Below are 26,519 nucleotides of genomic sequence, written 5' to 3'. Positions count from 1 at the left end.
GTTGGGAGGGTTGAGAAAGTCAATGTATGCAGGTGCTTGTTTGGGTTTTGTGTCGGCAAAGGTGGCGTCCATTGAACCGGTGAATGTGGTGGGGTGGGTGGACGTGATTTAACAGGTAATCGGCCATTTAGCAGGTGAAGGTGACTTGGCAGGTTGAACATGATTAAGATAGTAGGGGAACGTGATTTAGGAGGTAAACATGACTCCACTCAATCTACCTAGGTATATATTTCCAAAAATTCCGAGACTTCCCCCATAGCGCCATCGGTGCCCGTCCGTGGGCACCACGTAAGTCGCCCCGATGGCTGGGTTGGAATCCAGCCTCTGGTGTAACACGACCTTCCACACGACAAAGATGTAGTGCAGGGCTCGGCCCGACGAACTTTTTGCCCCGTGATGTTTTTTTTTTTTTTTGAGTCCTCGTCGGCTAGCTGGAGTTCGAGTCGCGATGATGGGGGGGATCTTTTTTTTTTTAAGGAAAAAGGCCAACGCGTGTTTGATACCTCGCTGGATGGCTGTAAGCAGGACTTTAAGAGTCTGCAGGTGCTGCGCAGCATGAAAGACTGGATTGTGGAAAATGTCAGCGATCTCGAGTAGTAGTAGAAGGGGGTCGGTCTGGGAACGCGATCGCGCGCCGCGGAAATTTAGTATGATGTCATGCCCGAAACCGACCTCGATATCGACGAGGCCATAATCTTTACAAATTGGAAGACACTGGTTTCCTGCCAGCAGAAGAACGAGAAGCTGCTTCATGATATAGTCACAAAAGAGACAGAGGAGGCGAAAAAGTCTCTACGATGGAGTAAGCCCAATCAATGCCTTCCTTTCCTAATGACTTACACTGCCATGGCAGTTTTTCGATGCCACCTCAGTCCTCGAGGCCCAGAAAGGCACAGCAATCAACCAATACCTATTCGTCTTTACCGTCACGACGATCATTCATCTGCCCCTTAGCTTCGTCGCAGTAGGTCTTGTTCCACCACGCGCCACGAGGCACCGCTAAATCAACTCGCGATTACCACAGAGCACTTTTGGAATGCACCTCTTTGATAGTTCGGAACCCCACAAGACATAAGCATCATTCTACATCGCTACGGTCCAGGTTGCCCTCGTTACCTACATCGCTTCTAGTGTCAGGGCATGTGGGTGGATGGCTCCGTTCGGCGAGAGAAACTGAACTTTGACTAGTGGCATTGGACTAAGGAAGCGGAAAACAAGGAGTATAGGTTGGAAAGAAGAATACTTGAGGGCAGGATACCAAACACAGAATCATATGAGGAGAAGAGACGAACACGTCGCTGTGAGGTCGCCTGAGTTTCTGACGGAACAAGCTTGACCAAGACGAGGGTGGAGAAGCGGATGACACGAAGTGATCGATGTGGAAAGGCTTACATTTTTGGAGGTATAAGCACGCCGAAGACGAGGAAGAAGTGGTTCGACCGACAGGGCGTGCAGGTCAGACCGATTGCGTATCAAAAAGAGGCAACGGTTAGGTGATGTAGGATAAAGACTTTTTCTCGTTCAATTACCGTAATAGGTAGAGAAAGCGAGAGGAGGCATACAAGAGAGCTGTCGCGCTATACCCACGCCTTCAATTCAGTCAAAAACTCAGTCTTCCTTCACACTCGTGAGAGTTATATTCAGTGATGTCCACCCATACCTATCAGTACTTGACGGGCACCTTATAAAGAGGCACGTTCGGAAAGTCGTCCTCGTCCCACCTGACCTTCTTGCCCTCTAGCCAAGCACCCTGATCCGTTGCACTGATGCCCGCGGCTTCGTTCTCCTCAACCTCGATCTTGCTCACCCCCATCTCGTCCTTTGCCAACCACACTTTAGGTGTTTTAGATGTGAACGCCGGATTAGTATAGGCGTTCTTGACATCGTCCTCCGAATACTCCTGTACCTCATCACCTGTGCCGCCATCATCCAAAAGCCAGGTCTTCATCGCCTTGTGCGAGGCGAAGATGTGAGGCTCAAAGAACCGCGCGATAGGATCCACAACTTGCTTCGGGACTCTCATCTCCTGGCCGACACGCTGGACACGAGACGGGACGTTTCCTTCTTCGGCAGCCGATAGCAGCGGAGTTTCTTCGGCGTCCTCGTCTGCGGCTTCGAGATCAGCCGGGAGGTACTTCTCGAGTGGGCTGAGTTGGTAATTCATGGTGATATTGTAGATGATGGTGACACCGAGGAGAATAGCGGTCATCACGAGTGGTCCGGTGGCTTTGTGGATGCCGAATAGACCGATGAGGCAGAGTTCTGCTACGTAGACTCCGGTGAGAAGTTGTTGGAGGGCACGAGTATAGCATTCGCCTCTCGTATCAATTTTGGTCTGGATCACGAAGAGCAGGTTGTGCCGGTAGCTGAGATAGTAGAAGAAGACACCAATGGCCGCAAATCCGAGGACTAGAGGAGCAATGCAGGCGTAGGCGATAGCTAGAAGAGATTAGACAAAGCAGCGAGAAGAAATTGATGTCTGAATTTACTTACCAATGATCGCAATGTTTGTGAACTTAGGATATACGTTGCCCCATCCGATGCCTTTCAAGCTGGTGTACCGACTGTACTTCTGACGGGGTGTCTTGTCCATGAAATAGTCGAAAAAGAGGTACGAGAAAAGGTCCGAGTAATTCAAAACATTCTTCGCTGCGGAGGCCGTTCCTTGAAGTATGATGTACGTCAAGTAGAAATTTGAAGCTTTGGGTATTTGCCTGGCGAGCATTTCCGGTACCCCGGCTGGATTCTGGGCAATTTGCGTAGCAACGGCAGCGGCCGCGGATGACAGAGATGTGACTAGAAAGACCTGTATGAATTGGAAGGCGTAGTACCAATTTTGAACCTTCAACTCAGCCTGCGTGTTCGTAGGTTGACCACTTGACTTAGCAATCCCTGATCATGGCTTAGCGTGCAGTTATTGTCTTTGTATAGTTCACTTACATCGGAAAATATTGGGAACATAGGAAACGAAGAGACTCGTTAAAAAGGGAGGCAGTAAACCGGTGAGGAGGCCAAGGATTGGAGCTGGTAGGTTATTGATGAATCCCAGGAATTTGACTTTGTCTGTGAGATACTCAATATTAGAGATCGCTCCTATGACTGTGATTGGAATGGTCCAGAAGATGATAGTGGCCGCCACGAGAGCATTTGCAATATAGCCCTGCGAGATGCGACTGGCTGGGTGGATAGTCAAGTTGTCCCAGATCACTTCCTTTGGTAATACGCCAATGTATCTTGGGTTCATGGCGAGTATTTTGGAGGACGGAAGCTGTTGATATGCTTTCTGGGCGGCAGACTGTGTTGTAAACTCGACAAATACCGCCGAGTTGATGTGGCTGTCCGGTGCGGTATGAGACTTGCGAGCCTCTTCAACTTCGGATGCCTTCTCCTTCACTTGCTTTCTTAACCACTCGATCTTATCAACTTTCTTCCCCGCAGGTTTAGTTAGGTATTTGGTTGGTCTTAATGACGTTTTGACCACGTCTGGAAGGCCAGCATAGTCTGGCGCTTCTCCGTTTCCCTGGCTTCTATTGGCTCGCAGCCTTTTTTTGTTCGCGTTCTTCGATAGTTCGAGCTCAGCACTCTCCAACTCCTCGACTTTTGAATTGCGGCTTGACACTAGAGCTTCTAAAGCTTCAGCTTTAGATACGGGCCAGAGTCTAGTAGCGTTGTTGCTAAAGTTTTTGTGCAGATTGTTCTCGTCGAGAGCAGACTTCGGAGCAGAAAGAAACAGAACAGTCCGGGACGATAGCCGAGTAGCGTTCGGTTTAGCCAGGTGCCACGCTTGGCGTAGGCCGACAAGCCATATGCGTTCCCGCGCTACTAAAAACATGATGAAGCCTGGAACGTAAATGAGCGAGTTTCTCCTTACGTTTGTACAGCATCACCCTTACCGAAGAAGACCCATGCTATCACAGCATGCGCATATAGATGGCCGTTTTTGGCTTTGGCAATATTTCCTATAGCAATCCTGTCCAATTGCTTCGCCTTCCCGTCTCCCGTGTAATTCACCGGCATCAGTATCGGCCAGGTAAGACAAGCTCCTACAAAGCATATGAAGATGATGGTCCGAAGGAATCTCAGGTATAGATATGCATCGATTGACTGATGTTGAAGCAGGAACTTGTCGTCAACAACTCGGAAAGTGTGCATCCAATCGAACCGTGATCGACTTGCAGACGGTGTTCGGTCCCTCGGAGAGTCAGTGATGAGCATAGCTTCAAAGTCTCTAGTACACTCACTTCTCTGGAACAACGCCGATGTAGGTCCTGGGCATGTATATTCTGCGGTATCTGTCCCGGATAAGGACGAAGATAGCTAAGAACAAGACAGCAGTCGCGACCGTTGGGACGAGTGTTGAAAGAATCGCAGTCAACGACGTCGAGCCCGGAAGCTAGATCTCAATTAATCTTTGACTCTGCAATATAATGTGCCCAAGCAGGGACTTAGGCGCATGAAGAAACGACATTAACGGCACCCGAGAGGGAAGTCTAGATACAGTAATAGCAAAGAAGTTCCGACTAGGCGTTCGGCAGGCTCTTTCATAGGAATATATCCGTAAAAACGAATGTATGGAAATTGATGGAAAGCATGGAGGAAGATGCTCAAAAAAAGCTAATAAATATACCTTTTTGTCCTTAGTATATGGTTCAAAGTCTTCCATAATTCTTGAACCGATGCCATCTGGGCCGAAGAATGCTTGTGAAGCCATATGTAGACGTGTTGATGATATGTAGGGAGGAGGCGACGGCAGCCTTGCAGGACGCTTAGAGCTGGATAATCTGAAACAACACAGACGTCATGGCAGAAGCTCGTGTGCGGTCTAATGGTGTAGGAATGGGGCCTGAAGAGGATTTTCAGCAGTGTGTTTTGTTCAAGAGTTGATGGAATAGCAAGGCGCAGCTGGAGAGCAAGCTCTAAGTTCACCGAAAGAGCAATGACGTCTGAAGCTATTTATTGGTCTGTGCCACCTGCCGTGGTTTTTGACACGCGTGATTCAGAATGCTACAACAATTCCACAATGCCCTTCCGCGACCCAGTAGCCGCTCTTCTGGCAGAAAAGACGACTATAATACTCGACGGCGCTCTTGCGACAGAACTCGAGGCTCGCGGACTAGATATATCCTCCCCAGTATGGAGTGCTGGAGCTCTCGTGACGCATCCGTCTCTGATACGCGACATACATTTCTACTACTACCGTGCCGGAGCTGACATCGCTATCACTTGTAGCTACCAGGCTACTCCCCAGGGCTTCAACGAACACCTCGGACTCGACGAAGACACGTCCATTGCCCTAATAAAGAAGAGCGTCGACCTCGCGAAGCAGGCTAGAGAAGACGCACTCTTCAACGTCCCTCCTCAATACGCTCGAACGCTACTAGTAGCCGGGAGCGTAGGTCCATATGGAGCCTACCTTGCGAACGGGTCAGAATACACTGGAGATTATGATGTTAGCACGAAGGCCATGAAGGATTTTCACCGAGTTCGCATACAGGCTTTGGTGGACGCAGGCGTCGACTTGTTGGCATGCGAGACTCTCCCAAAGCTCTCAGAAGCGTCTGCTCTGCTCGAGCTACTCTCCGAAGAGTTCCCTGAGGCCGCAGCTTGGATGTCGTTCTCTCTGCGAGACCCGGGCCACATATCGGATGGTACACCAGTGGAGGACGTCCTCAAAACCCTGAACTCTTCACCCCAGGTGGTAGCAGTGGGCATGAATTGCATACCAACGACTCTACTGGCCCCAGCTTTAGGAGTTTGGAAAGAGCACACATCGAAGCCCCTGGTTGCCTACCCGAACTCGGGAGAGCGGTTTGATGCGGTTACCAAAACATGGGACAGCAAGCTCTCAGAGACTGCTTTGGTAGCAGACCTGGTCATCGAAGGACGGAGACAGGGCGCACGTCTCGTCGGGGGATGCTGTAGAACAAGTCCAACCGATATTGAGAACATAGCAGCGGCTCTGAACACCGGAATATCAGGAATGCCACAAAGGACTTATAAGTTACCAGCGATTGTCGAGCATAACCCAGCAAAATGATATAATTTCCTTTATAATGATATCCTCTCCCTTTTCCTGGTATACTTATCCTTAAGGGCCCCAACGTTTTTTGTTTCCGTGTGTCTTGCCATTGACGAGCACAGTGCTGCGTTACAAATTCAATGTCTTTGTACTTACACTACTTGTAACCTTTATAGCGGAATTGCAAGGCGTTCCACTCTCCCGCACTGGAGCTAAACAAGCAGTTCATGAAAGGCAGACTACATCGAATTGAAACTAAAAAAAATCCGCCTCCATCAATTCATCACTCTCCCAAGCTTCTCCAACCAAGCACGCGGATTTTCTTGAGCAGAGACCACTACTTTTTCCCATTGCGCCCCTCATCCTCCTGATGCTTCTGCAAGTCTAGCGAATTCGCCACACATCCAGGCTTCTTGCCACAGATATTCACGAAGCTAACCATAACATTCCACACGAACTCCTCCGGAAACTCTCTCGTTTCATCTTCCGAACCGTCTCACTTGAAGCCATGTCCGTCATCACATCGACAAACAGCCGTCTAGCAGCGTTGGAGCTAGTCGTCGCTTCGTATATCGTCCCGACAGCACCGTACGGCAGTATCGGCGCTTTTTAGGCATTGTAGAACTCAACGAGCGCGTCCAATACCGTGTTTCGGAAGGCAACATCCATCAGCTTGTCGCCGAGGATGTAGAGATCGCAGAGGAGCTCGACTATGGCGCCGCCCCAGATCTTGGGCTTGGTTGCCTCCACGTCGCTGTCGTCCTCAGTATCCGCGACGTTTCCCTCGGCGTTATTGTCGCCAGGGCGTGGCTCTAGGTGAGTCAATTCCGGCGCGATTTTGCCTATATATAGGTAGCCGACGTAGAGGGCGAAGACGTCGGGGTCGTCGGTTGGGAAGGTGATGAGGCGCTCGTCTGATTTTCCCTCCAGCGTCCGTTGAGGGCGGCTCGGATGAATTTTGAGGAGCTCTTGCGGAGGATGCGCTCGTGGACTGAGAAGGATTGCTGGGCTGGGTACTCGTCGACGCGGAATTCGATGACTTCGCCTCTGTGAGCGATGATAGGTTAGGGGTGGGAAGTGATGGCTGAGAAGGCTGACGGACCGGAAGTATTTCACGTGGCGCACGATGGAGTCTTTGATGTCGGTGGGGCGCATGCTTGAGATTCGCGATGGGAATTAACGGAAGCTCTCTGGCTGTTATGAAACGAGAAAAAGCAGTGGTTGATCTTGGTAGCATTATGAAAGAAACAATGCTGATGGGAAGGGAAGTCTTGTGTGGGAAGAGAGAATAAAATATGGCTGTGGCGACATTGTTTACCATGGTACACCACCGTTCCATTACCGTAGATTTCATTACACTCCCTAAGTACCATTAGCATTCTTGGAAGGGAATCCGCGGCGTCCCTTGTATACAGAGTACTCACGATGGGCGGAAAGGATCGTGAATTTAGCAACGCAGATTTCGAGATTCTTGGGAGCTATCTGTGATTTCGTTGCTCTTTGTACACCAGTGAATAATATAAGAGTAGCAAACATCGGGCATTGAATTCTGTTCTCATTGAGAGTTGGGCTACCATCGGAAAAAGCCTGTTTTAATGAGCTTTTTATATTTATTGCAGCATGATATCTCCCAATAGACTGTCCCGCTCTGCCCTCGTCCATGTGTTCATTCCTCATGGTCAAATCCCACAGCCTTGCTCTCCGAGCAAACCTTCGTTCTCATCCAAAGAGACTTTCATTTTGAAGCTCCGTTGACTGACTTGGATTGGTCGCCTTGCTTGTCTTCGTTGATACTTTTGCTCTCGTCATCGACCGGCTCGTGATAGCTTGACTTATCGTTCTTTTCGGTTGGATCTTCCAAGGCTGATGGCCGCACTTGATGCAGGCGAACGATAACGTCCCAGAGGAACTCCGCAGGATATGTGTTGTAGTCTTCCGTGCCGAGGAACTTACTGATATTCCGATGTGCGAAGAAGTCGATGATGAGACGCCTTCCGGGACAAGATCCTGCTGCGCCATTATAGATAATGGCAATGATATCCTGTGCTGGAATCAGGCGTGCCCATTTGCCTTCTCTCTTCTTTCTCGCGAGGTCTCGAATTTCGTCGAGCACATCGTTCTTGCACTGCACATCTTGTACTTTCTCGGCGAAAAGTCGCTGATGCGAACTTTTTGATGGAGTAGCAGCCGTGCGGATCTAGCCGCGGACGCTTTCACTTCACTTCGCCACGACTTCACCATCTTGCGTTCTAGGTGTGACAGCTCATCGATTGCTACTGGATCATGAGAAAAACATGGAGAGAGTATAAGAGGATTATCATTAGGCTAACATGACGGCTTTGCAGCAACTGGAAGGACTTTCCCAGTGGTTGGAGGAAGATTTAGCTAAGAAAGTGACAACAGGACGTCAAGGATCATGCATAGATATGCTTGCCTTCCATAGTGTTTTCTCAGCCGTACATTCACTGCGAACATCTTCGCCGGGCGAATGAAGGTGGCTGCCTCGTCAAGTTAACTCGTCACTCGCGGCTTCAAACTCGCGTCGAAGTCATGATGTCGGTGCACAAATGCCCTGCTAGGGTTGTCAATGGACAACATGACCGAACGCGTCACATCGTTGACGGCGTCACGTCAGACTCCTAACAATCAGGTCTCTCTAGCACAACATCTAGTAGTCTGACGCGCAGAAGTGAGTCTTCAAGAATGACGAAACAAGAGATTGCTTGTAGTGGGCTGAAAGATCGTTCTCCGGGCTGTGGATGGACGTGGAGTACGAAGGCACATACGGAGATTACTCAACACTCCTCCAAAGACGGACGACGCGAATTGAACGATCGGTGTTTGCGGTGATACTCGCCTTCGTCGCGGACAACTGGCAGAGAGGATTAATAAAGCCGTGTTTACACGCAATTAGCTCCTGGAAAGCTTGAGGTGTGGATCTCCCACCAGGAGTTGACTGCGGACATCGCCTCGGGGACGGCTGGCCATCTTTTCGTACAACCCCAAGTCCGGTCGGCCTTCGGGCGCGACCCTCGCCTTCGCTACCGCATCGTAGAACGCAGCGAGACTAGCCCCATACTAAACCCCTAGCAGCAGACATATATGAACGCTTTTCCATCTGATAAAATGCCATCATCAACTACTAATTTGCCGTCTTCCATCTTCTTCGTTTCCCTTTTTCTATTGCTTCTTTTCTTGTCGCATATATCCCTTTCAGCATACATACAGCTATATTTCCCTCCCGCAACATGGAACGTAAATCGGATGACATCGGGTCAAAATCCCAGCTTTCGATTGACTCAACCGTCAACTCGGGTAACCGAACCCCTCTTCAAGATCCCGAGAAAATAGCCGTCCAGCAGAGCACTCAAGCGAACTCACAAATTGTGGAAGAGGGTACACCGGATCACTCGAAAAATCCCTGGCACCCGTCACAGTTCCCAGATGGAGGTCTTGAAGCGTGGCTTGTGGTCGCAGGCGCAGCCTGTGGCATGTTCTGCAGTTTTGGATGGCTGAATGCCATCGGTGTCTTCCAAAGCTATTATGAAACCCATCAACTCAAGGACTATACCCCGTCTGAAGGTAAGGCACATCGGATGTGTTCATCGATCATTGCTAACTGCGACAGTTGCGTGGATACCATCATTGGAGATATTCATGATGTTTATTATGGGCCCCTTTGTTGGATACGTCTACGACAATAGGGGTCCCAGGGAGCTGCTTGCAGTGGGAAGCTTTCTACACGTGTTCGGCTTAATGATGACCTCATTATCGAGCACCTACTATCAGATTCTTCTCGCTCAAGGGATCTGTAGTCCTCTGGGACTCAATTGCATATTCAATGCATGTGTCGGCACGGTGACAACTTGGTTCTTCAAAAAGCGTGGCGCGGCTTTTGGTATCATGGTAAGCTACGACCTGCTGATTACTCAGGTCTCATTCTAATGAATATAACTAGGCTGCTGGCTCGTCACTCGGTGGTGTCATCTTTCCCATCATGGTCAATCATCTTATCAACGAGGTCGGATTTGCGTGGTCCATGCGGTATGTTCTCAACCGGTATAATCGCAGCACACACTTCGTGCTGACTCTCTCCCTAGTATAGTAGCTTTCATGATCCTCGGGATGCTGATCATCGCGAACCTCACCATCAAATCGCGACTGCCTCCGAAGAAGAGGGAGTTCAAGTGGATGCAGTTTATCACGCCTTTCAAGGAACTCAAATACTCTGTGCTAACGCTTGCCTGCTGGCTCTTTTTCATGGGTCTCTTCATCCCAATCAACTTCATCGAAACACAAGCGCTGGAGAACGGGATGAGCCCGAAACTTGCTTCATACTTGATCCCAATCCTAAATGCTGCCAGGTAAGATCCCCTTCGCCCAAAAGCACTCGCCGCTCTGTAAAGCCATATTAATACCTGTGTCAGCATTTTCGGCCGTGTCATCCCCGGTATCCTTGCAGACAAGTGGGGACGCTACAACCTAAACATCGTCACCTCCTTCTTATCCGGATTATTTACGCTCGCTCTTTGGCTCCCTGCATCCAACAACGCTGCTCTAATCGCGTTCGCCGCCCTATATGGCTTCACTTCTGGCGCGTTCGTGTCACTCGCACCTGGCCAGGTCGCGCAGATCTCGAAAGTCGAGGACATTGGGGTCCGCAGTGGTCTACTGTTCGCAGTACTGGTAAGAACAGCTACTCCTTCGATTGAAAAGTGCTTTACTAACATGGGTCTTCTCTCAGAGTATTGCTGGTCTAGTAGCAAGCCCCATCGCCGGCGCCATTGTGAACAGTCAGAATGGCAGCTTCACAGGAGCGCAGATATATGCCGGAGTGTTCCTTATGGCTGGTGCTGCCATGTTCGTACTTGCGAGGGCGACACTGGTGGGGTTCAAGCTGGTTACAAAGGTTTAATTTTTCCAAAGAGGCGGACAATTGTCTTCCCGAGAGGTAGGATAGACACAAACTAGATTGGAGTAATTCACGCAGAGCGACTTGCATCATTCTCTTAATGGTCGTCACGGGAAAGACTGGACTGGAGTTTCCAGGGAATTCATCATGTACTATATTCTAGAGCCATCAACGCAACCAACTCCCCACACATTTCATCTCAAAAGATACTTTGACATGACGATCGGATTTCTCTGGCAGCTCAGGCACCTAAGCAGAATTCGTGGAACACTTCAAATGGCCCGTGCAGCAACATCAATAGTATTTCTCAACACGACGTGAATGAAACGAGTTTAAAGTTGCTAGGAGAGCTTGAACACCAATTTCGAGTCTTTTGGCTAGCTTTTAGAAAATCATTTCAACGTTACGTTGTGCTAGAAAAGCATCAAGAGGTTGACTTAGTCAGCGGTGGTCCAGGAATTCTGCTCAGGTGCCTGAGCTGCATGAAAATAATCACGTGATGTTGACTTGGCAGTGAGGTCCGCGATTTCTTTAAAGCCGACACCGAAAGTTGACTAATCTTGGCCCCCCTGGTTACGCTCGTCGGCCGATTTTCGTACAAAGTCCCCTCATACCCTTGATACCTCTGCATGCTCCACACTCTCGGTCTATCTTCCATTGTTGTCGTTTCGTCCGTACTTGCCATGCCTAAGAAACGAAATACTTGTACGAGATGCTCTATGAGGCGGCAGAAATGCGATCGAAACATGTAAGCCTTCCTAAAACCCGTTGTACGATGGTTGCGTTGAGATTTGTGTACACGTTACCACTGCTTGGAGTGCTTCAATCTGGTTTCAAGAGTCTGGACTGGATGTAAAGTTCGTCGAGACAAGATTCGGTGCAGGTTTCTGAAGCTGAAAATCCACCAGCTCCTCAAGTAGCCTGTTTTAGACAGTGGCGTTCGGCAATGAAGAGAGCAACCAAGCAGTGTTAATATAGTGTACACAGATTCATGACCTACTATTGTACTAAACCTTGAGTGTGTCGTACTTACTCTCGACAGTCCTTGTGGAAGATGCATCCAAAACGGTGAGGCTAGCATATGTACGACCGAATGGCCAGATGGATACGATCCGCGAATTCATCGGAAGTATCCGTCAACGAAGGCAGATGGCGAGAAAGAGAGTCCTTCGGCGCAAGCTGGTTACCCGACGCCTGTCGTAACGGACACAACGTCACAAACATCACAAACATCCCCCCCTCTCGTATCAAATACAACTGGTCAGACATCGGCGACCGCCAATCCATCTCCCGCCCCTGCACGGGGTCCAGATCTTGAATTCATTACTTGGGGGCAGGCAAAACTGTCCGAATTCAACATTAATGGCAATTTTGCTGAGAGAGCTCTGGACAGCAGAGTTCTCAATCTTGGAAACAACTTTTGGCAAACAAATGAAGATTTGTCTAACGATCTTGGCCCCCTCTCATCACCTGCGCAGTTGGCTGAGGTGAACTATCTTCAGTCACTTATACCCTCAAGAGAGCAAGTTTTCGCGATGGTGCATTACCATGAGGATCACTTGTTGTGGCATCACGGCTCCTTCCATGGACCGGCCTTCCGTGAAGAGTTGACAAAGGTCTACAAGGACTGTCGAATACTTCAGATTCGAGATTTGGACTGGAGGTGGACAGCGCTCCTCTTTGCCGTCCTTGCAGGCAGCTCTTTATGCGCCCCCGACACCGTTACTTACACGTGGCGTCTCACGAAACCGGAGAAGGACAGGCTGAGCAGGCAATGGTACCACGCGATCATCGCGAGTCTGATTATAGGGCAATACACGTCAAAGTACCACCTTTACACGATACAAGCTATAGCGACATCGTCGTTATCTGCGCACGTCCTAGGATACTCGAAACAACAGCTCTCGCTTTTAAGCGTATCAATCACTATAGCTAGAGGCCTCAGTTACCACAGGATAGGCAAGGACGCAGAGCCAGAGCTTGATCGGGCTGGGCAAGTTCTTACACCGACCCAGCGCGAGGCGATCATTCAAAGAGAAACTGGCCGACGGGTGTGGTGGCATCTCTGTGGGCAAGGTCAGATATACTCCCATTACTCCTATTTATCACATGAGCTAATCCTTAGACAAGACTGGTTCTGCACTACCACGACGAGAATGTACTCAATACAGAAGCGACACTTTACCACGACAGCGCCTCTCCATTACGATGATGAGACAATGAAACCTCTGGCGAAAGGGGTGCCAGGAATCACTCACTACAACAACCACTTAAATAAACTCGCGCAGCTAAATGTAGAGTTTTTTGAGGCCTTACAAGATGCCCAAAACGCCGAGGCAGAGTACGACGTAGTGCTCAGATACGATTCTAAGATGCGCGCCTTGTACGCGGAGGCACCCAAATTCAAACCAACCAGCCCTGAAGATGGTTCTAGTCATCAATGGGTTCGGTGGGCTAATCGTGGCGTAGAACTCTCCCATAATCATAAGATAATCAAGGTCAACCAGTTCTTTCTGGGACGGAGCTTCTCAGAACCACGATACGCTTTCTCAAGATGGGCGACCATTACCGCATCGAAGAATATCATCCACACAATGGAAAAGTCTTACGGAGAATCAAGTCCGTGTTTCTGGATTGAGCAGGCCTTCATGGTCACTTCTTGTATCAATCTCGTACTGGATATCTTGAACCGACCGGAAGAAGACAGCCCAGAAATTAAGGAACATTTGGCCTTAGTTCAGGCTGCCGTTAATACCCTGCAAAAGTTTCCGAACAGTGCTATAGCCACACACGGAATCCATTTGCTTTCTACCTTATCTAAGGACCGTGGCCGAAAGCCAGACAAGAATGAACAACAGCCCGGTGGTCAAACTGCAACGAATGCTAGCAACGCTACGCCTAGCGTCCAGGTATATCTACCGAACAAACGCCAGAAACGGGACAACAGATCGATATTTCAATCTCCGTTCAGCACAGATATAGCGCTCGCAAACCCCATACCAGATACTAACGGATCGACATCCGCACCAAATTTATTGAACCCAGTACAGTTTGACGGCAATGGAGACAGCCTCAGCCTGATCAACCAGTATCCTTGGTATGCTAATGCCGGCGATGTGGACTTTGGAGATATACTCAATACGTTTCCTCCTCAGTCAGGCTTGGAGGCAAACAACTTCTTCGAAGACGTGTTCAACCTTGATTTCTTCTAGGTACCGCCATCTGAGGTTGCATGAGGGGGGTCATGGACTCCTCAAAACGATTACCTCCCATCTCGGTCAGGTTTTCGAGACATTTTGAAACGTCACATGCAGTGGCAAAAGAGTACCTAGATATACAAAGAGAGAAGATATTATCTAATAGTCGACTTTTCTAGCCGTGTCTCGCGCCCGTAAGTGTGATTCCAAGGCATGCACATATATTACAAACGTAGTGCACGCACATAGGTCGTCGAATATATGTGCTTACCGCGACTCTGCAGATCGGCCCCAACTAAACTTTGCGAAGACGTTACATATCTGCGGGCGTCAGCTTCCCTCGCTCGCCACCACCGTCCACCTCTCCGAAGCCCCAAAAAACTTCTCCTCGCCACATCCAACGACCCCGCCGTCTCCGCCCCTAAGTATCTGAAAGCCCACCCCTTTGGCCCGCCCGACCTGTTTGGGAAATCCCACCCTCCGCACACCCGCGCCTACCACTGCGCCACCGGCGGCGCCCTCTGCACCGTCGCGTACGCCATCAGCCAGCGCGGCGCGCGCCGCCTGCTACAGCGGTATGGGCTGAAGAACTGGCAGCGGATTTGGGATGTCGAGTTGGGGATGTGGTGTGCGGGGTCTGATGGTGAGGATGTTGACTTCCCAGGGGAGGAGGTACTCGCGGCGAAGGAGGAGGCGGTAGAGGAGGAGAAAAGGAGGAGGAAAGGAGGAGAGGGGAGAAAACGTGTGTCACGGTTCAGCCGCCGATTTTTGGGCATCATCATCCGTTGGATGGGGAGAGTGATACTAGGGGCTTGTCGGGGGGTTTGCGAGGAGGGTGGAGACGAAGTATGTAAGGTGGAGTGTGAGGATGAGTTTGGAGAGGTTGGTGAGGGAGAAGAGGGAGGGGTCGGTGGATTAGTGGCCGGATTGATGTTGTGAGGTTTCGAGAGGGTGCGGTGTTAGGAGGTTAGTCTGTGTGCACTTCATGTCACTGTCAGGGTGCTTCAATATGCTTTCAAAGATCTGAGCGAGATGCATGCTCGTTTATTGGGGTGATTTGTGGACTGTTCAGAGTACCCCAGTTGTCGTCAGCCCACTGTAAGCACTTCTGCAAGGTCTTCAAATGTAGAGAGTATTATCCCACCGCTGGCTAGCCAAGAGAACCTCCATCGTCTGCTGCCCGTAAGGGTCTTCCGCCTCATTTGCGGCTGTCCTTCTCCTCGCGCCTTGAGTGGTAAAGAGCCTTGACTTGCGACTCGTCTTTCCACGGGGCCTTTGCAGGTACTTCATCACGTGCGTTAGTCATACCAATGGCGATGTCGAACAAATACTCTTTCGGCAAAACATCCATCGAACCTTTCGACAACCAGCTACCTTCTGCCTCGTAGACGAGGAAGTCCACCAGCAGTTTCCGGAGATGCGAGATATGAGTGGTGCCCTCGTACGAGAGTTTTATTGCCCAGTCGCCCGGAAAATATATCTCGCCGTCAATCACGACCTTGGTGTTGCGAATGATTTCGTTGATGATGGCGTCTTTGAAGTTGCAGTCCATAAGTTTCTCTCCGAGGCAGTAGGCTTTGCATAGCACCACGTACAGTTCAGCTATTTCTTTGGCGCCAACACGTATCTGAAGCGAGTAGGGCCACTCCTGATATATCGAGAACACATCTGGGTCGTCTTCGGGAAGTCGTACGCAGCGCTCTTTGGATTCGACCCAACCCGGCTTTAGGGCATTATCGAAGAACTTGGACGAGGCACGAACAATTCCTTCGTGAATATAGAACGAGGTCTCGTCAGTACCGACTAGGATCTCGATGGGCTTGCCATATGCTCTGGCTTTGGTTAGCAACGTCAGCGAAACTATCGTTATTTGAACATACCTGGCTTGCTCTGGCGAGCTCACAGATGTCTGACCGTTCGACATCATGCGGCACCCCTGGGTGGTTGGGAGTAAGGCTTTTAGGTAGGTAGGTATGCTGAGGCTCGTGGTGAGCTAGAGGTGTAGGTGAGGAGATCAAAACAGGAGTGCACGAGCCACATACGGCTTTGCGCTACATTCACTTCACTTCTGTCACCGCTTCACAACTGGGAATATTGTCTATATGAGTATCTCGTGCGCTCTTAGGCGAAGCGAGAGAAGTTCGGCAAAGACGTTAAAGATGGCTTGGAGGACACAGCTGCTTTGGAAAAGGTCGAGCGAGAGATGAGGGTATTGCAGGTCACGGAGGATACAGCTGCTTCGGAAGAGGTCAGGGAGGGTGGGGACTGGGCTGCCAAAGCGGACGATGCACACAGAAGCATACTTGCAGCTGAATCTGATCATCGCGGTACAGTAAGACGCAGTAGGAGCATGAGGTGGCCTTGAAAAGTTGGGATCAGCTTACCTTTGTAAGGAGCAAGCCAACGCTGAAGTCCATCAATAGGCAACTTTCTGGTGTACCTTATCCTTGAAGCCTAATACTAATATGGAGTCTTGTAGGTCTCGGCGAGAACTGCGGAAACATCGAAACTTGTACGAGAATCAGAACCTGGAGTATGTCTTCAAGAAGTAGACTTCATGTTTCTCAGAATTTGATGGTATTTGGCCACGTGTACATACGTGAAGAGGCTCCCTCACCACTTCAATTCGAGGCTGCGAAAAGGTGTACTGTGAAATGCAGCAAACTGTTGTCCAGATGAAGCATTTTGATTGCGGGTAGTAGGGCGTACGCATGGTGTTGAAGAAGTTGGGATGATCTCCGCCTGCTAGCTCAGACGATCTCCGCTCGCTCTAGCTAAATCCGGATGCTAGAAAAGTGGGACGCGGGGCACTAGCTCGTACCAGGCTTTGAGCTATGTGTATCTAGACAGCGTTTGGATGCTACAATCGATGATGGTTCATATTTTAATTAATGCTTTACTTCGTGCAGTACAGGAGGCTCCTAGTTTGTTTGTGGTCTTGCCCGTTTGCTCTCTTAAACCCATGGCGCTGCGCTTGAGAGCACCCAGGTTGACATCATTGCGCTAAAACGCCCACGTACTAAGGGTTGAATGCGGGGAAGCTCAAGGGCAGGGGTGGAATGGTCAATGGCACACGAATGGCACCACGAGCAGGTGATCTGCTTTGGTCACGGTGTCTTTGGACCCCTCACCTCGAGCTTACTCCTCGTCTCCCCCCGTCTCTCCTTGCTTCCATCCCCCAGCTATCACCTTCCATCAAACAAACATCAACCGTCACAATGAGTGCAATTGCGGACGAGAACGGGTCTCCTGAGACCATCAAAGTTCTCTTTGTGTTGTACCCAGACTTTGAGGCATTAGACGTAGTCGGTCCGCTCGAGGTCTTGTCTCGCGCTCAGCACAACACCAAGGACACTGGTAAGCACTCTTTTCTATATGACCTCAACCCTTCATATACTTCATCAATTGAGCTATATACACATGAGTTTTCTTCTTTACTAACCCATATACAGCTACCAAGGCCTTCGAATGCAGCTTCGTTGGCAATGCTGCCGCCATGAAGTCCGCCCAAGGCGCCACCCTCAAAGCCGACATGGACTACGAGGACGCTACCGAAGACATTGAAGAATACGACGTGCTCGTAGTCCCCGGCGGTCTCACCAACGAGATCATCCAGTCCAAAGCTGAGCCTGTACGCGTATCCTTCCTTTCACCCCTCGATAGCCCTCTTCATACATACCAAAACCCTCCTTATACACACATTCTAACAACCCCAGCTCGCCCTCATCAAGAAGTGGGTCGACGTCCAAGAGAAGAACCCCGCCAAAGAGCGCACCATCCTCGCCGTCTCCACCGGCTCCCTCCTCCTCGCCGAGCAGGGCCTCCTCGAAGGCCTCGCCGCCACCACCCACCCCGACTACTACACCCGCCTCGAGACACTCTGCCAGAACGCCTCCACCCGCGACCTCTCCGAGCGCACCGACGTCATGGAGGAGCGCTACGTCGTCAACAACGCGCGCTTCGACCTGGGCGAGAACCCGGACGAGAACCCATACATCGTGCGCAAGCGGCCAGATGGCGTGGCCGCGGGCCACGCGAGGCGGAAGAGCATCGCGCGCAAGGGCAGCAACGCGTGGAAGGAGAGCCGGCGCCGCGAGTCGATTGCGAGGCGCGCGAGCATGCCGCTGGGAGGCATGCGCGTTATCACCACTGGTGGTGTGACTGCGGGCCTCGATGCTAGTCTGTACCTCGTTGCTTCGCTGGTCTCGCATGAGTCGGCCGAGGAGGTGGCTAGGGTCATGCAGTATACTTGGATAAAGGGCGTTACGGTTGATGCGATTGATGTCTAAGCGGGCGCCAGGATTCCCAAAAGCATGGGCACGGTATGCTCTGTAGTATCTTGTGGGTGAAAGTTCGTTTTGTCCACTTGATATGGAATGGGATGGAATAGGCGGCGTCACTTCCCCTTATGGCTTCTAGGCGTGACAGCGTCCGTCTCGAGACAGCTGAATGAATGAACTAAAGTCATGATTCATGATACTCAAACGAGCTATGCTATGCTGTGAGTCTTCTATGCCCGCCGCCACACTCCGCTTTCGCAGAACCCCTATACCCCCCTTTACTCCAAATATAACAAATGAACAATCATCAAGCAGCCACCCCGACCGTCCCCTTAATAATCCCATACCTCCCCATCAACTCCTCCCCCAGCAAATAACTCCCCGGCACCACCTGCGTCACCGGCATCAAAAACACATACCGCACTACCAACATTGCCTCATCCGGCACCACATACGTCCCCAGCCCGTGCTTGTTCCCGAACCCCGCAATCTCGCACCCCAACAGCACCCGCATGTTCTTGAACGCGCTATTTGGCCATCCCGAGGACTGCACGCAGTACCCCAACGACGCGCTCGGCTCCTGTGCCGTGTAGATGCCGCGACCTAGCGCGGCGCCGTTCGCCTCGAGGGGGGTGCCGCTGCACACCTTCAGCCCCGTAGCGACGATGCTGTAGAGGCGGCACATGGCGGTGCCGTGGAAGACGACGCGGGTGAGGGGGTCGCGCTTGACATGGGCGTTGAACAGGGCGCGTTTGGCGGTGGGGGTGGCCATGGTGAACTGGTGGGCGCCGGCCATGCTGGGGATGTGGAGGGGCGAGTCTGGCGAGAGGGACGCGAGACCGTGCTGCATGGTACAGAGCCAGGAGAGGAGGGTCTTGCAGGGGAGCGTGAGGCCGTGGAGGGCGAGGGGGAGGTCAGGGGCCGTCTGGAAGGTTGAGAGGGCAGGCATGTCGTTTAGCGCCTTTGTGAGCGTCGTGATGTTGTTGATTGGGCAGTCCGGGAGGAGGTCCATGCGGCCTGTACTTATGGCGGCGTGGATGGAGACGAGGAGGAGGTCGATGACAGTGGGGTCGTGGCGGAGGACGTTGAATTTCCATTCGAGGTTGGAGCGCCGCAGGATGAAGATACAGGCGGTCGAGCAGGTCGCGCTGACCCAGTTGTACCATGTGTTTTGCTTCTTGAGCTTTTTGGATTGTCGGACGTGCTTCCAGTTTTTGACTTCGATGACTTTTATAGAGACTTGTGCTCGTTTTGAGCGGGGGCGGGAGAAGCTGCCCATTTCGGTAGACAGCGTGTCGGGTCTTAAGCAGCAACTGTATTTGCGGCCTTTGAGGTTTCCACAGTGGGAAATTAAGGCCGTGGATTTGATGATTGCTGATTCTAAAGCGGCTAAGGCTGAGTTCTAGGGTTGCGTGAAGTGAGCTTAGTTAACCGTGCCACTGATTTATTACTTTAAATTAACTACGAACGACGGAAAACAAACAATGAGAAAACAAAATGCAATAAAAGGCAGAGCAGAAGGACAAGTGAAGAAGGCTTGAGGAAAAGAGTTGAAATAAAGTCATAGCCTAGCCTCAGCTGCAGGGCACTGACTAAAACAGTGCTGCGGAGAGATAGGCTCCTCACAAACCACTGGCTGCAAGGCCCGACGGACAGGTACTCAAGTCATCGGCAACCCGAGTCGGCCTAGGAGGCCATTGGATAGGTCGCAAGTTGGGCCACCATGGAGAGGGCTGAACCGCAGTATTCATGCAGGCAGCCATTATTGAACTTAGGCAGACTCCGTACTCGCCTTGTACCCCACATCAACAAACGAGAATGGACGAATGCATGTGAAACGCTTGACAAGGTTAAAAGGGCGATGCTGCCACGTCTGGGTTAAGATGAAGGCTGTAGTGCGCCTTCGGGGTCTTTGGGCTGAAAGTTTGTCAAGGGTGTTGATGGGATGGCTTGCTGAGAAGTTCGATAGGTTATTGGAGCCAATAATGAGACACATCAAGCGAAGGCAACAATAAATAAGTACCGGGGAGGTTTCCATGCTCCGATTATGGTTAGTGTGAGGCTTGCATGCACAGCCTCTTCCGGGATACGAGTTTGCTGGTGGTGGCTCGTTTGCGGCATGCACTGCACCTTCATACTTATCAGGATCAATAGACTCATACTTAGGCTTTGAGATCATGCATCTCATCGCCTTGGGGTCTGCTGGTTAGTGTGACAATGACTGATGTCAAAACGGTTTTGGTATCTGGACGTCCTCGTGAATCGTTTCCCCTGCAAGGCTGAGAAAAAGAAGTTGAAGGAACTGTGCACATTTATACGCTGCAATTGATTTCAAGAAGATGGATATGAAGGATAAGTTGAAAAGCTTAAGAGGTTGAATTAGACAAAAGATGAACAGGAGTTCTTTCGGATTTTAGTATTTCCGAGGTCCGAACCATTCTACCTACCTTTGTGTCGTCTCCGTTGACGCTTTCTCTTCTTGAATCAATAAAGCCTCGAGCTTGACCGCAAAACACGAGACTCACTCCGATACTAATCCTATCTTCTTAATTAAATAAAGAATCTTTCGAACGATCTACGCCGAACCTGTCGAAAGAATGACGCGCGGAGTAAAATACTCGGAGCGCTCGGAGTGATAACCGGAATGACTTCAAGTGTACAACGGAGTACGCAATTGTATTAATGTATATATTAACCACATTAATTCAACGTTAATTCAATTATCTTGAACAACAGAAATACCGTTCTCTCTTCTTTCATCATACGATATATTCAACATGGCCACCAAGCACGAAATCCTCTCCGAAATCGACACCAACTTCCCTGAATACCTGACCTTCCTTCAGACTTTTATTCGCGCCGCGAGTCCCAGTCCACCGGGAGATACTACTGAAGCCGCCTCAATCGTATTCGACTTCTTGTCTAGCCATGGAATCTCCGCCGAGACAATCGCGCCGCAGCCGCATATGCCAAATATTGTGACCGACTTCGATGGTGGAGACAGATCTGGACCACGAGTAGTCCTCAATGGCCACATTGATACGTACCCTGTGGGGAATCCCGATGAGTGGAAGCATGGTGGACCATACTCGGGCTATAATGATGGATTGCAAATACATGGCCGGGGCGGAGTAGATATGAAGGCCGGGACCGCTGCATCTACCATCGCGTACATATTGCTTAAAAAGAGGGCCCAAAAGTTGAAAGGAAGTGTAGCTTTGACAGTTGCTTCGGATGAAGAGACGGGTGGAAAATGGGGGACACGATACCTCCTCGAACAAGGCGGCAAAGCGTCCCCATGGAGAGGGGACTGTGTGATAAACGGAGAGCCTGGGGGCCTCCAGTCAATCCGCTTTGGAGAGAAAGGAACGTTAAGACTAACATTCACAATCCGGACGAAAGGAGCGAACGGAGCCTATACACAGCTAAGTCGGGGTGCTAACATCATAGCTGCCCAGTTGATACAAAGACTGCTGGAAATTGAGAGCATGACGCCACATCTATCTGAAGAATTGCGAAAACACTTCGACAGCTCGGAAGTCCGCCTTGTTGCCAACGAGATCATGGGCCCTGGTACGGCTGAAATACTACTTGCTCCTACGATCAACATAGGCACGATACGTGGTGGCTTCAAGGTCAATGTCATCCCCGAAGAATGTGTATTTGAAGCGGACGTTCGGCTTCCAATCGGTCTGCTCGCAGAGGAGGTCATGGATCATGTATATTCCATATTGAAAGACTTTCCGGAAGCGTCTGTGTCCAAGCAGGAAGCACCTAGCAATCCCGCCAACTATTGTAGTATCGACCACCCTTTCGCCAAGCACATTGCCGATACTACGGAGCACATCACAGGTCGTCGACCCGTACAGCTTGCTGGGCTTGGTGGGACTGACTGCAAGTTCTACCGCTATCTTGGTATCCCTGCCTATGTAATCGGACCATCACCTCGGTCTATGGGCGCAAGTGGAGAAGCGGTTGATATTGCAGAGTTTAAGGCTTTGATCAAGATTCATACGCTCGCGATTTGGGATTATCTTGGTAGTAACGCCTGAGACTTCACACACGTATACAAGCGTGTGTCTCAGAGCGTCGGTGATATCCAACGAGTTTCACAATTTGCGCCGTCGCTATGCAACCTCCATGTGCTCTCGTTATCAGAACATTTATATACTGATAATAGGCGGTTTTCGTCCTCCACATACTCGCAGTGTCCACACATTCTCATCTACTACATTTGACGCTCACTGGGTTAGCAGGTATTTTTTGTAATCGTTCTCTTATTGCTTCATTATCTTCTCTCCAAAGGTGTCACATTGGACAAATCATCTCACGGGGCAGTTTAGTTGAGAACACATACTCGTCGTACGCGGCAGCACCAAATGGGGCCAGTATGACGAACACATAGTCGCACACTTCATCATTCTTTCCTTCCTACTCAGTCACAAGAAGAACGCGTAGCCTTAATGGTAATGCCACTTCACCGACGAAACTCGCCAGCCGTCAGCATCCAGGAGGTTTCCCTCTCAAATATAGAATTGTTTCGTATGATGCCTCTCATGATCACGCAGATATTCGGCTTTTGAGATTAGAGCCAGGTGTGTTGCATGGTGAGCTGGTTCGTATCAGTTGGTTGGGGGGTGTTACATTCATGGCAGTGTGAAAGAGGAGGTGCTCAGGGATGATGGATGCCGAGGTAACGTGCTTGAATTAATTTGAATGCAATTTTTCGCCGTAGTATCACAAGTGTCATAAGTCAGATATCTATGATTAGGATAGAAGGCACTCACGTATCAGTTATATTAGCTGAATAGTCTGTCCAGAGAATATCCCAAAGTCGGTACTGATATCAAGACGCCAAACTAGTGTAGCCGTGGATCCGTAACCCTTAAAATAGAATCAAAGGATTCGAACTCCCCGCTACCTTACATCGAGCTGGAGGTTCCAAGAGTCTATAGAAGTACCCCAAACAGTAACAAAGGCGGTGCCCAGCTGCGACAATTAGCTTCGATTTTACGAACGAGACGCTTTGCGATTGATATCGAGGCGTATGTGAGGGAGATTTGCATGCTGGAAAGCGGCGTTTGAGTGGCTTCGTGGAAGTGAGGAAGATATGCATGGGGTGTAAAGGATTGGAGATCTTGAATTGGAAGGAGTGTGATTGGCGTGCTTTTCCAGGCTGAAAACACTCTACTTCAAGCTCGAGGAGGTACTCGTGAGTAAATTGTATGTGTAACGAAGGCGTCTATGGTGCCCTATAATCTCATGCACGGTTTGAACACGATGTAAAGAATTCGAGGCTGTGAACTGGAAGGGTTTGATAATGGCTACTTGTCGCTACTTGAAATGCTCTGCTCTGGACTGGACTTCGAGAGCTGCTCTCGTACTCCTCAGCACCTTGAGATGCGCGCCGTGACTTTTGAAAATGTGGTTCTCCATGTGAAGTAAAGGAAACAAGCATGTCCATGTCGTCACCCCGCTTATACGAGTACCAAGTCCAATAGTAGCATTCCTTTGCCGCCTGTGCTGTTGTGCCACCAATGCCCCTGTACATACCTCCACAAGAGCAAAAAAGAATGCCGAAAAGCAAAAGAGAACGGGCCCAACCGCGATTCGAACGCGCTGTATATATTGTTAGCTACAAGTTCGAAGATTATTAGTGCGGTGTGTACTCACGGGCCTCCTGCAGGTTTGAGATGTAATACCCAAAGCAGGAATCATACCACTAGACCATTGGGCCGAACTGATGTTTTTGACACTTGACAAAATTATCTTGTATCTATACTATCAAATATTGTGGCCACTTAAAGTTAAGGCAGCGTCACATGATTTGGTCTAAGAAAGTCCACCCTTTCCAACCTCCCCCCCCCCGGGGACCCAAAGGACTAACGGAACCGAACATGGTGTTGACTCATCATTGCGAAGTGCCGGCGGCATGGTGGGCTGTGCCACGCCCGAGACTTCAGCGAACACCAGCAATTCCCCACCGACAGGAACCCGGCAAGGTCACCCTCCAGTCCTGCTTGGCACACAGAATAGTCCGGCTCGGTGCGGGGCATGAATGGGACCCCTCATTGCCCCCCCAGTAGTGGTCAATCTCGTGCTGACAAGGTTTCAATCACGCAATCCCCCTACGCAGTTACATGGACAAATCTACCGTTATCGTGCTTCGGAGATCTCGCCATCGGTAGTACCAAGGATGGAGGGGTAAAATGCTTTTTTTCATAAAGCGTTATGACGCCCTTTGTTGGATGGGCAAGAGTCGCGTCATTTCCATACTTTGATATATAACACTACTGTGGTTTCTTTGCCCTCAATTATATTTTCAATATAGGACAGACTCGCACAAACATTCAATACCACTGTTTGCTGCTGTCAATCATCTAATTCACCCCCAAACCTACACTCTCCACACCCAATTTCACGATGGCGCCAGCACTTACAGCCTCCGCACCTGCACCCCCTCATACCCTCTCCTTTCCGTCTACCGCCCCCAAATCCATCTTCCCAGACGGCATCAAGACTTCCGGCCAGCACCCTCCCCTCTACGACCTTCTCCAACCCTACTCCGCCTTCCCCAAGACTATCACTGGTCCTACAGTCTGGGACGCCGCCGACTACGCCAACAACCCCGAACGCTGGACTCACCCCTTCTCTGCCTCCGAGATCGCTGAAATCAGCGCCGCCGCCGATGCCTTCATTGCCTCCGGTACCCCGTTGACCGGGATCTCGCAGTCAAACTTCACACTCCCAGAGTTCAGCAAGTTTCTCACTAGCTTGAGGCACGAGCTGCTCAATGGCAAAGGCTTCCTCCTTTTCAAAGGCTTCCCGGTGGACGAATGGGGTCTCCGCAAGTCCGCGGTGGCGTATATGGGCCTAGGAACTTATCTAGGTTACTTCGTGTCCCAGAACGGCCGCGGACATGTTCTGGGCCACGTTAAAGACCTTGGCGAGGACAGCTCCAAGATTGACAAAGTGCGTATCTACCGCACGAACGCACGTCAATTCTTCCATGCCGACGACAGTGATCTTGTGGGACTTCTCTGCGTAGCTAAGGCACTCGAGGGCGGGGAAAGTGATCTGGTGAGTTCACATCATGTGTGGAATGTTCTACAGCAGGAGCATCCGGATGTTGCGGAGGAGCTCGTGAAGCCACAATGGTATTTCGACCGCAAAGGGGAGACGAGTAAGGGAGAGGAAGAGTGGATAAAAACGTCTGTCTTCTATCTGGAGAAAGGGGAGAACCCAAGGGTGTATTCCAAGTATGAAAACTCAAGATTCCACTTTTTCAAAAGCTAATACACCTCTTAGATGGGATCCCTACTACGTCAAGTCCCTCACTCGCTTCTCCGACGCCGGCATCATCCCCCCACTCTCGCCTGCCCAGCTGCGTGCCGCCCAGATCCTTGAGGACACCTGCGTGCGTCTTAGCTTGCATATGATTCTAGATATTGGCGATATTCAGTTCCTGTCCAACGAGCATGTTCTTCACGCCAGGACTGCGTACAAGGACTACCCGCCACCAGCTCCCCGCCGTCACTTGATGCGTCTATGGTTGAGCACGCCGGAGTCAGAGGGCGGATGGAAGCTACCATTCCATGATAGTCATGAGAAGAAGCGGGGGGGTATCCAGGTGAACGATACAGCTCCGGTGGCGCCGCAAGATGCCGAGTAAGGCCTTAGATCTTTTCTATGGATGTAAATGCCCAAGATGGATGGGAAGGGGGGCATGGAGTGGTGTTTGTTTCGAACTCCCAAAATTCGAACCTTTTCTGGGCCTCTAGAACGGCACAGTGTATTGTAGCAGTGGTGGTATATATAGTATTTAGATTCTTGTTTCATACATTTCATCATCTCACTTCTGCACTCGTGAACAAGCTCTTGAACTGCTCGATAAACCTATGATCCGGTTGAAGAATTTGGCAGTTATGCCAAACGGGGCATCGTCCACTTGTGTCACATGCACATCGACTGTGTCATAACCATTATTATTGAAGGAAATACCACATGTATTTGAACTTGATAGATCGAGTTCGAGGCTAGATCGCTCGAAGATATCCTTCCTCTCTAGAGTTGCAGCAAAAGCATATATTTACCCCTCACAAAGCAAAGCT

The 26,519-nt window shown here is 50.3% G+C and overlaps 12 protein-coding genes and 1 non-coding gene across 13 annotated transcripts; 7 read left to right on the top strand and 6 right to left on the bottom strand.

Moving 5' to 3' along the window:
- Positions 1–657: 657 nt before the first annotated feature.
- BDZ99DRAFT_515613 (uncharacterized protein) lies at positions 658–1,075 on the top strand (the record flags this gene model as incomplete). Its single annotated transcript, XM_033724989.1, has 3 exons — positions 658–802; positions 873–964; positions 1,025–1,075. 3 exons carry the CDS (start codon positions 658–660, stop codon positions 1,073–1,075), a joined length of 288 nt encoding a protein of 95 aa, XP_033581807.1.
- A 588-nt stretch (positions 1,076–1,663) lies between these two features.
- BDZ99DRAFT_515612 (DUF221-domain-containing protein) lies at positions 1,664–4,711 on the bottom strand (the record flags this gene model as incomplete). The annotated part of the gene is made up of 6 exons (XM_033724988.1): positions 1,664–2,439; positions 2,494–2,892; positions 2,941–3,840; positions 3,894–4,192; positions 4,242–4,393; positions 4,628–4,711. The coding sequence occupies 6 exons, from the start codon at positions 4,709–4,711 to the stop codon at positions 1,664–1,666; spliced, it is 2,610 nt and encodes an 869-aa protein (XP_033581806.1).
- Positions 4,712–4,995: 284 nt separating this feature from the next.
- On the top strand, positions 4,996–6,293 carry BDZ99DRAFT_434697 (homocysteine methyltransferase). Its single transcript, XM_033717455.1, has one exon. It carries the CDS (start codon positions 5,021–5,023, stop codon positions 6,035–6,037), a length of 1,017 nt encoding a protein of 338 aa, XP_033581805.1. The 5' UTR covers positions 4,996–5,020; the 3' UTR covers positions 6,038–6,293.
- A 335-nt stretch (positions 6,294–6,628) lies between these two features.
- On the bottom strand, positions 6,629–7,174 carry BDZ99DRAFT_472212 (uncharacterized protein; the record flags this gene model as incomplete). The annotated part of the gene is made up of 1 exon (XM_033721773.1): positions 6,629–7,174. The coding sequence occupies one exon, from the start codon at positions 7,172–7,174 to the stop codon at positions 6,629–6,631; it is 546 nt and encodes a 181-aa protein (XP_033581804.1).
- Positions 7,175–7,754: 580 nt separating this feature from the next.
- On the bottom strand, positions 7,755–8,260 carry BDZ99DRAFT_472211 (uncharacterized protein; the record flags this gene model as incomplete). The annotated part of the gene is made up of 2 exons (XM_033721772.1): positions 7,755–8,216; positions 8,258–8,260. 2 exons carry the CDS (start codon positions 8,258–8,260, stop codon positions 7,755–7,757), a joined length of 465 nt encoding a protein of 154 aa, XP_033581803.1.
- A 909-nt stretch (positions 8,261–9,169) lies between these two features.
- On the top strand, positions 9,170–11,195 carry BDZ99DRAFT_494731 (MFS general substrate transporter). Its single transcript, XM_033723332.1, has 6 exons — positions 9,170–9,601; positions 9,648–9,925; positions 9,978–10,063; positions 10,120–10,383; positions 10,447–10,705; positions 10,764–11,195. The coding sequence occupies exons 1-6, from the start codon at positions 9,268–9,270 to the stop codon at positions 10,932–10,934; spliced, it is 1,392 nt and encodes a 463-aa protein (XP_033581802.1). The 5' UTR covers positions 9,170–9,267; the 3' UTR covers positions 10,935–11,195.
- Positions 11,196–11,526: 331 nt separating this feature from the next.
- BDZ99DRAFT_185521 (uncharacterized protein) lies at positions 11,527–14,491 on the top strand. The gene is made up of 4 exons (XM_033713092.1): positions 11,527–11,679; positions 11,974–13,007; positions 13,062–14,322; positions 14,413–14,491. The coding sequence occupies exons 1-3, from the start codon at positions 11,561–11,563 to the stop codon at positions 14,141–14,143; spliced, it is 2,235 nt and encodes a 744-aa protein (XP_033581801.1). The 5' UTR covers positions 11,527–11,560; the 3' UTR covers positions 14,144–14,322; positions 14,413–14,491.
- An 835-nt stretch (positions 14,492–15,326) lies between these two features.
- BDZ99DRAFT_515607 (uncharacterized protein) lies at positions 15,327–16,052 on the bottom strand (the record flags this gene model as incomplete). The annotated part of the gene is made up of 2 exons (XM_033724987.1): positions 15,327–15,960; positions 16,009–16,052. 2 exons carry the CDS (start codon positions 16,050–16,052, stop codon positions 15,327–15,329), a joined length of 678 nt encoding a protein of 225 aa, XP_033581800.1.
- Positions 16,053–17,344: 1,292 nt separating this feature from the next.
- Positions 17,345–18,611, top strand: BDZ99DRAFT_458810 (class I glutamine amidotransferase-like protein; the record flags this gene model as incomplete). Its single annotated transcript, XM_033719006.1, has 3 exons — positions 17,345–17,485; positions 17,581–17,759; positions 17,845–18,611. Coding segments are annotated over 3 exons (893 nt in total), but the record flags the coding sequence as incomplete, so codon positions are not given.
- Positions 18,612–18,705: 94 nt separating this feature from the next.
- On the bottom strand, positions 18,706–19,907 carry BDZ99DRAFT_458809 (uncharacterized protein). Its single transcript, XM_033719005.1, has one exon. The coding sequence runs from the start codon at positions 19,685–19,687 to the stop codon at positions 18,716–18,718; it is 972 nt and encodes a 323-aa protein (XP_033581798.1). The 5' UTR covers positions 19,688–19,907; the 3' UTR covers positions 18,706–18,715.
- A 996-nt stretch (positions 19,908–20,903) lies between these two features.
- On the top strand, positions 20,904–22,521 carry BDZ99DRAFT_458808 (putative peptidase). Its single transcript, XM_033719004.1, has one exon. It carries the CDS (start codon positions 21,186–21,188, stop codon positions 22,458–22,460), a length of 1,275 nt encoding a protein of 424 aa, XP_033581797.1. The 5' UTR covers positions 20,904–21,185; the 3' UTR covers positions 22,461–22,521.
- A 1,482-nt stretch (positions 22,522–24,003) lies between these two features.
- BDZ99DRAFT_t19 lies at positions 24,004–24,145 on the bottom strand. Its single transcript has one exon. It is a non-coding gene; the product is annotated as a tRNA-Pro (tRNA).
- A 405-nt stretch (positions 24,146–24,550) lies between these two features.
- BDZ99DRAFT_408239 (Clavaminate synthase-like protein) lies at positions 24,551–26,249 on the top strand. The gene is made up of 2 exons (XM_033716504.1): positions 24,551–25,667; positions 25,717–26,249. The coding sequence occupies exons 1-2, from the start codon at positions 24,832–24,834 to the stop codon at positions 26,078–26,080; spliced, it is 1,200 nt and encodes a 399-aa protein (XP_033581796.1). The 5' UTR covers positions 24,551–24,831; the 3' UTR covers positions 26,081–26,249.
- The last annotated feature ends 270 nt before the right edge of the window (positions 26,250–26,519 follow it).

The sequence above is a fragment of the Mytilinidion resinicola genome (genome assembly GCF_010093595.1).
Source record: "Mytilinidion resinicola strain CBS 304.34 unplaced genomic scaffold BDZ99scaffold_3, whole genome shotgun sequence".
Classification (NCBI taxonomy): domain Eukaryota; kingdom Fungi; phylum Ascomycota; class Dothideomycetes; order Mytilinidiales; family Mytilinidiaceae; genus Mytilinidion; species Mytilinidion resinicola.
The sequence above is the reverse complement of the archived record's forward strand: the minus strand, read 5'-3'. Positions and strand labels throughout refer to the sequence as shown.

Excerpts from the sequence above, each read along its gene's own strand:
- BDZ99DRAFT_434697 (XM_033717455.1), top strand. The coding sequence starts at position 5,021 with ATGCCCTTCCGCGACCCAGTAGCCGCTCTTCTGGCAGAAAAGACGACT.
- BDZ99DRAFT_494731 (XM_033723332.1), top strand. The coding sequence starts at position 9,268 with ATGGAACGTAAATCGGATGACATCGGGTCAAAATCCCAGCTTTCGATT. Across the intron at positions 9,602-9,647 it reads GGACTATACCCCGTCTGAAG|TTGCGTGGATACCATCATTG; the intron begins GTAAGGCACATC and ends TAACTGCGACAG. Across the intron at positions 10,384-10,446 it reads CCAATCCTAAATGCTGCCAG|CATTTTCGGCCGTGTCATCC; the intron begins GTAAGATCCCCT and ends TACCTGTGTCAG.
- BDZ99DRAFT_185521 (XM_033713092.1), top strand. The coding sequence starts at position 11,561 with ATGCTCCACACTCTCGGTCTATCTTCCATTGTTGTCGTTTCGTCCGTA. Across the intron at positions 11,680-11,973 it reads CAGAAATGCGATCGAAACAT|TCCTTGTGGAAGATGCATCC; the intron begins GTAAGCCTTCCT and ends TACTCTCGACAG. Across the intron at positions 13,008-13,061 it reads GTGGCATCTCTGTGGGCAAG|ACTGGTTCTGCACTACCACG; the intron begins GTCAGATATACT and ends TCCTTAGACAAG.
- BDZ99DRAFT_458809 (XM_033719005.1), bottom strand. The coding sequence starts at position 19,687 with ATGGGCAGCTTCTCCCGCCCCCGCTCAAAACGAGCACAAGTCTCTATA.
- BDZ99DRAFT_458808 (XM_033719004.1), top strand. The coding sequence starts at position 21,186 with ATGGCCACCAAGCACGAAATCCTCTCCGAAATCGACACCAACTTCCCT.
- BDZ99DRAFT_408239 (XM_033716504.1), top strand. The coding sequence starts at position 24,832 with ATGGCGCCAGCACTTACAGCCTCCGCACCTGCACCCCCTCATACCCTC. Across the intron at positions 25,668-25,716 it reads AACCCAAGGGTGTATTCCAA|ATGGGATCCCTACTACGTCA; the intron begins GTATGAAAACTC and ends TACACCTCTTAG.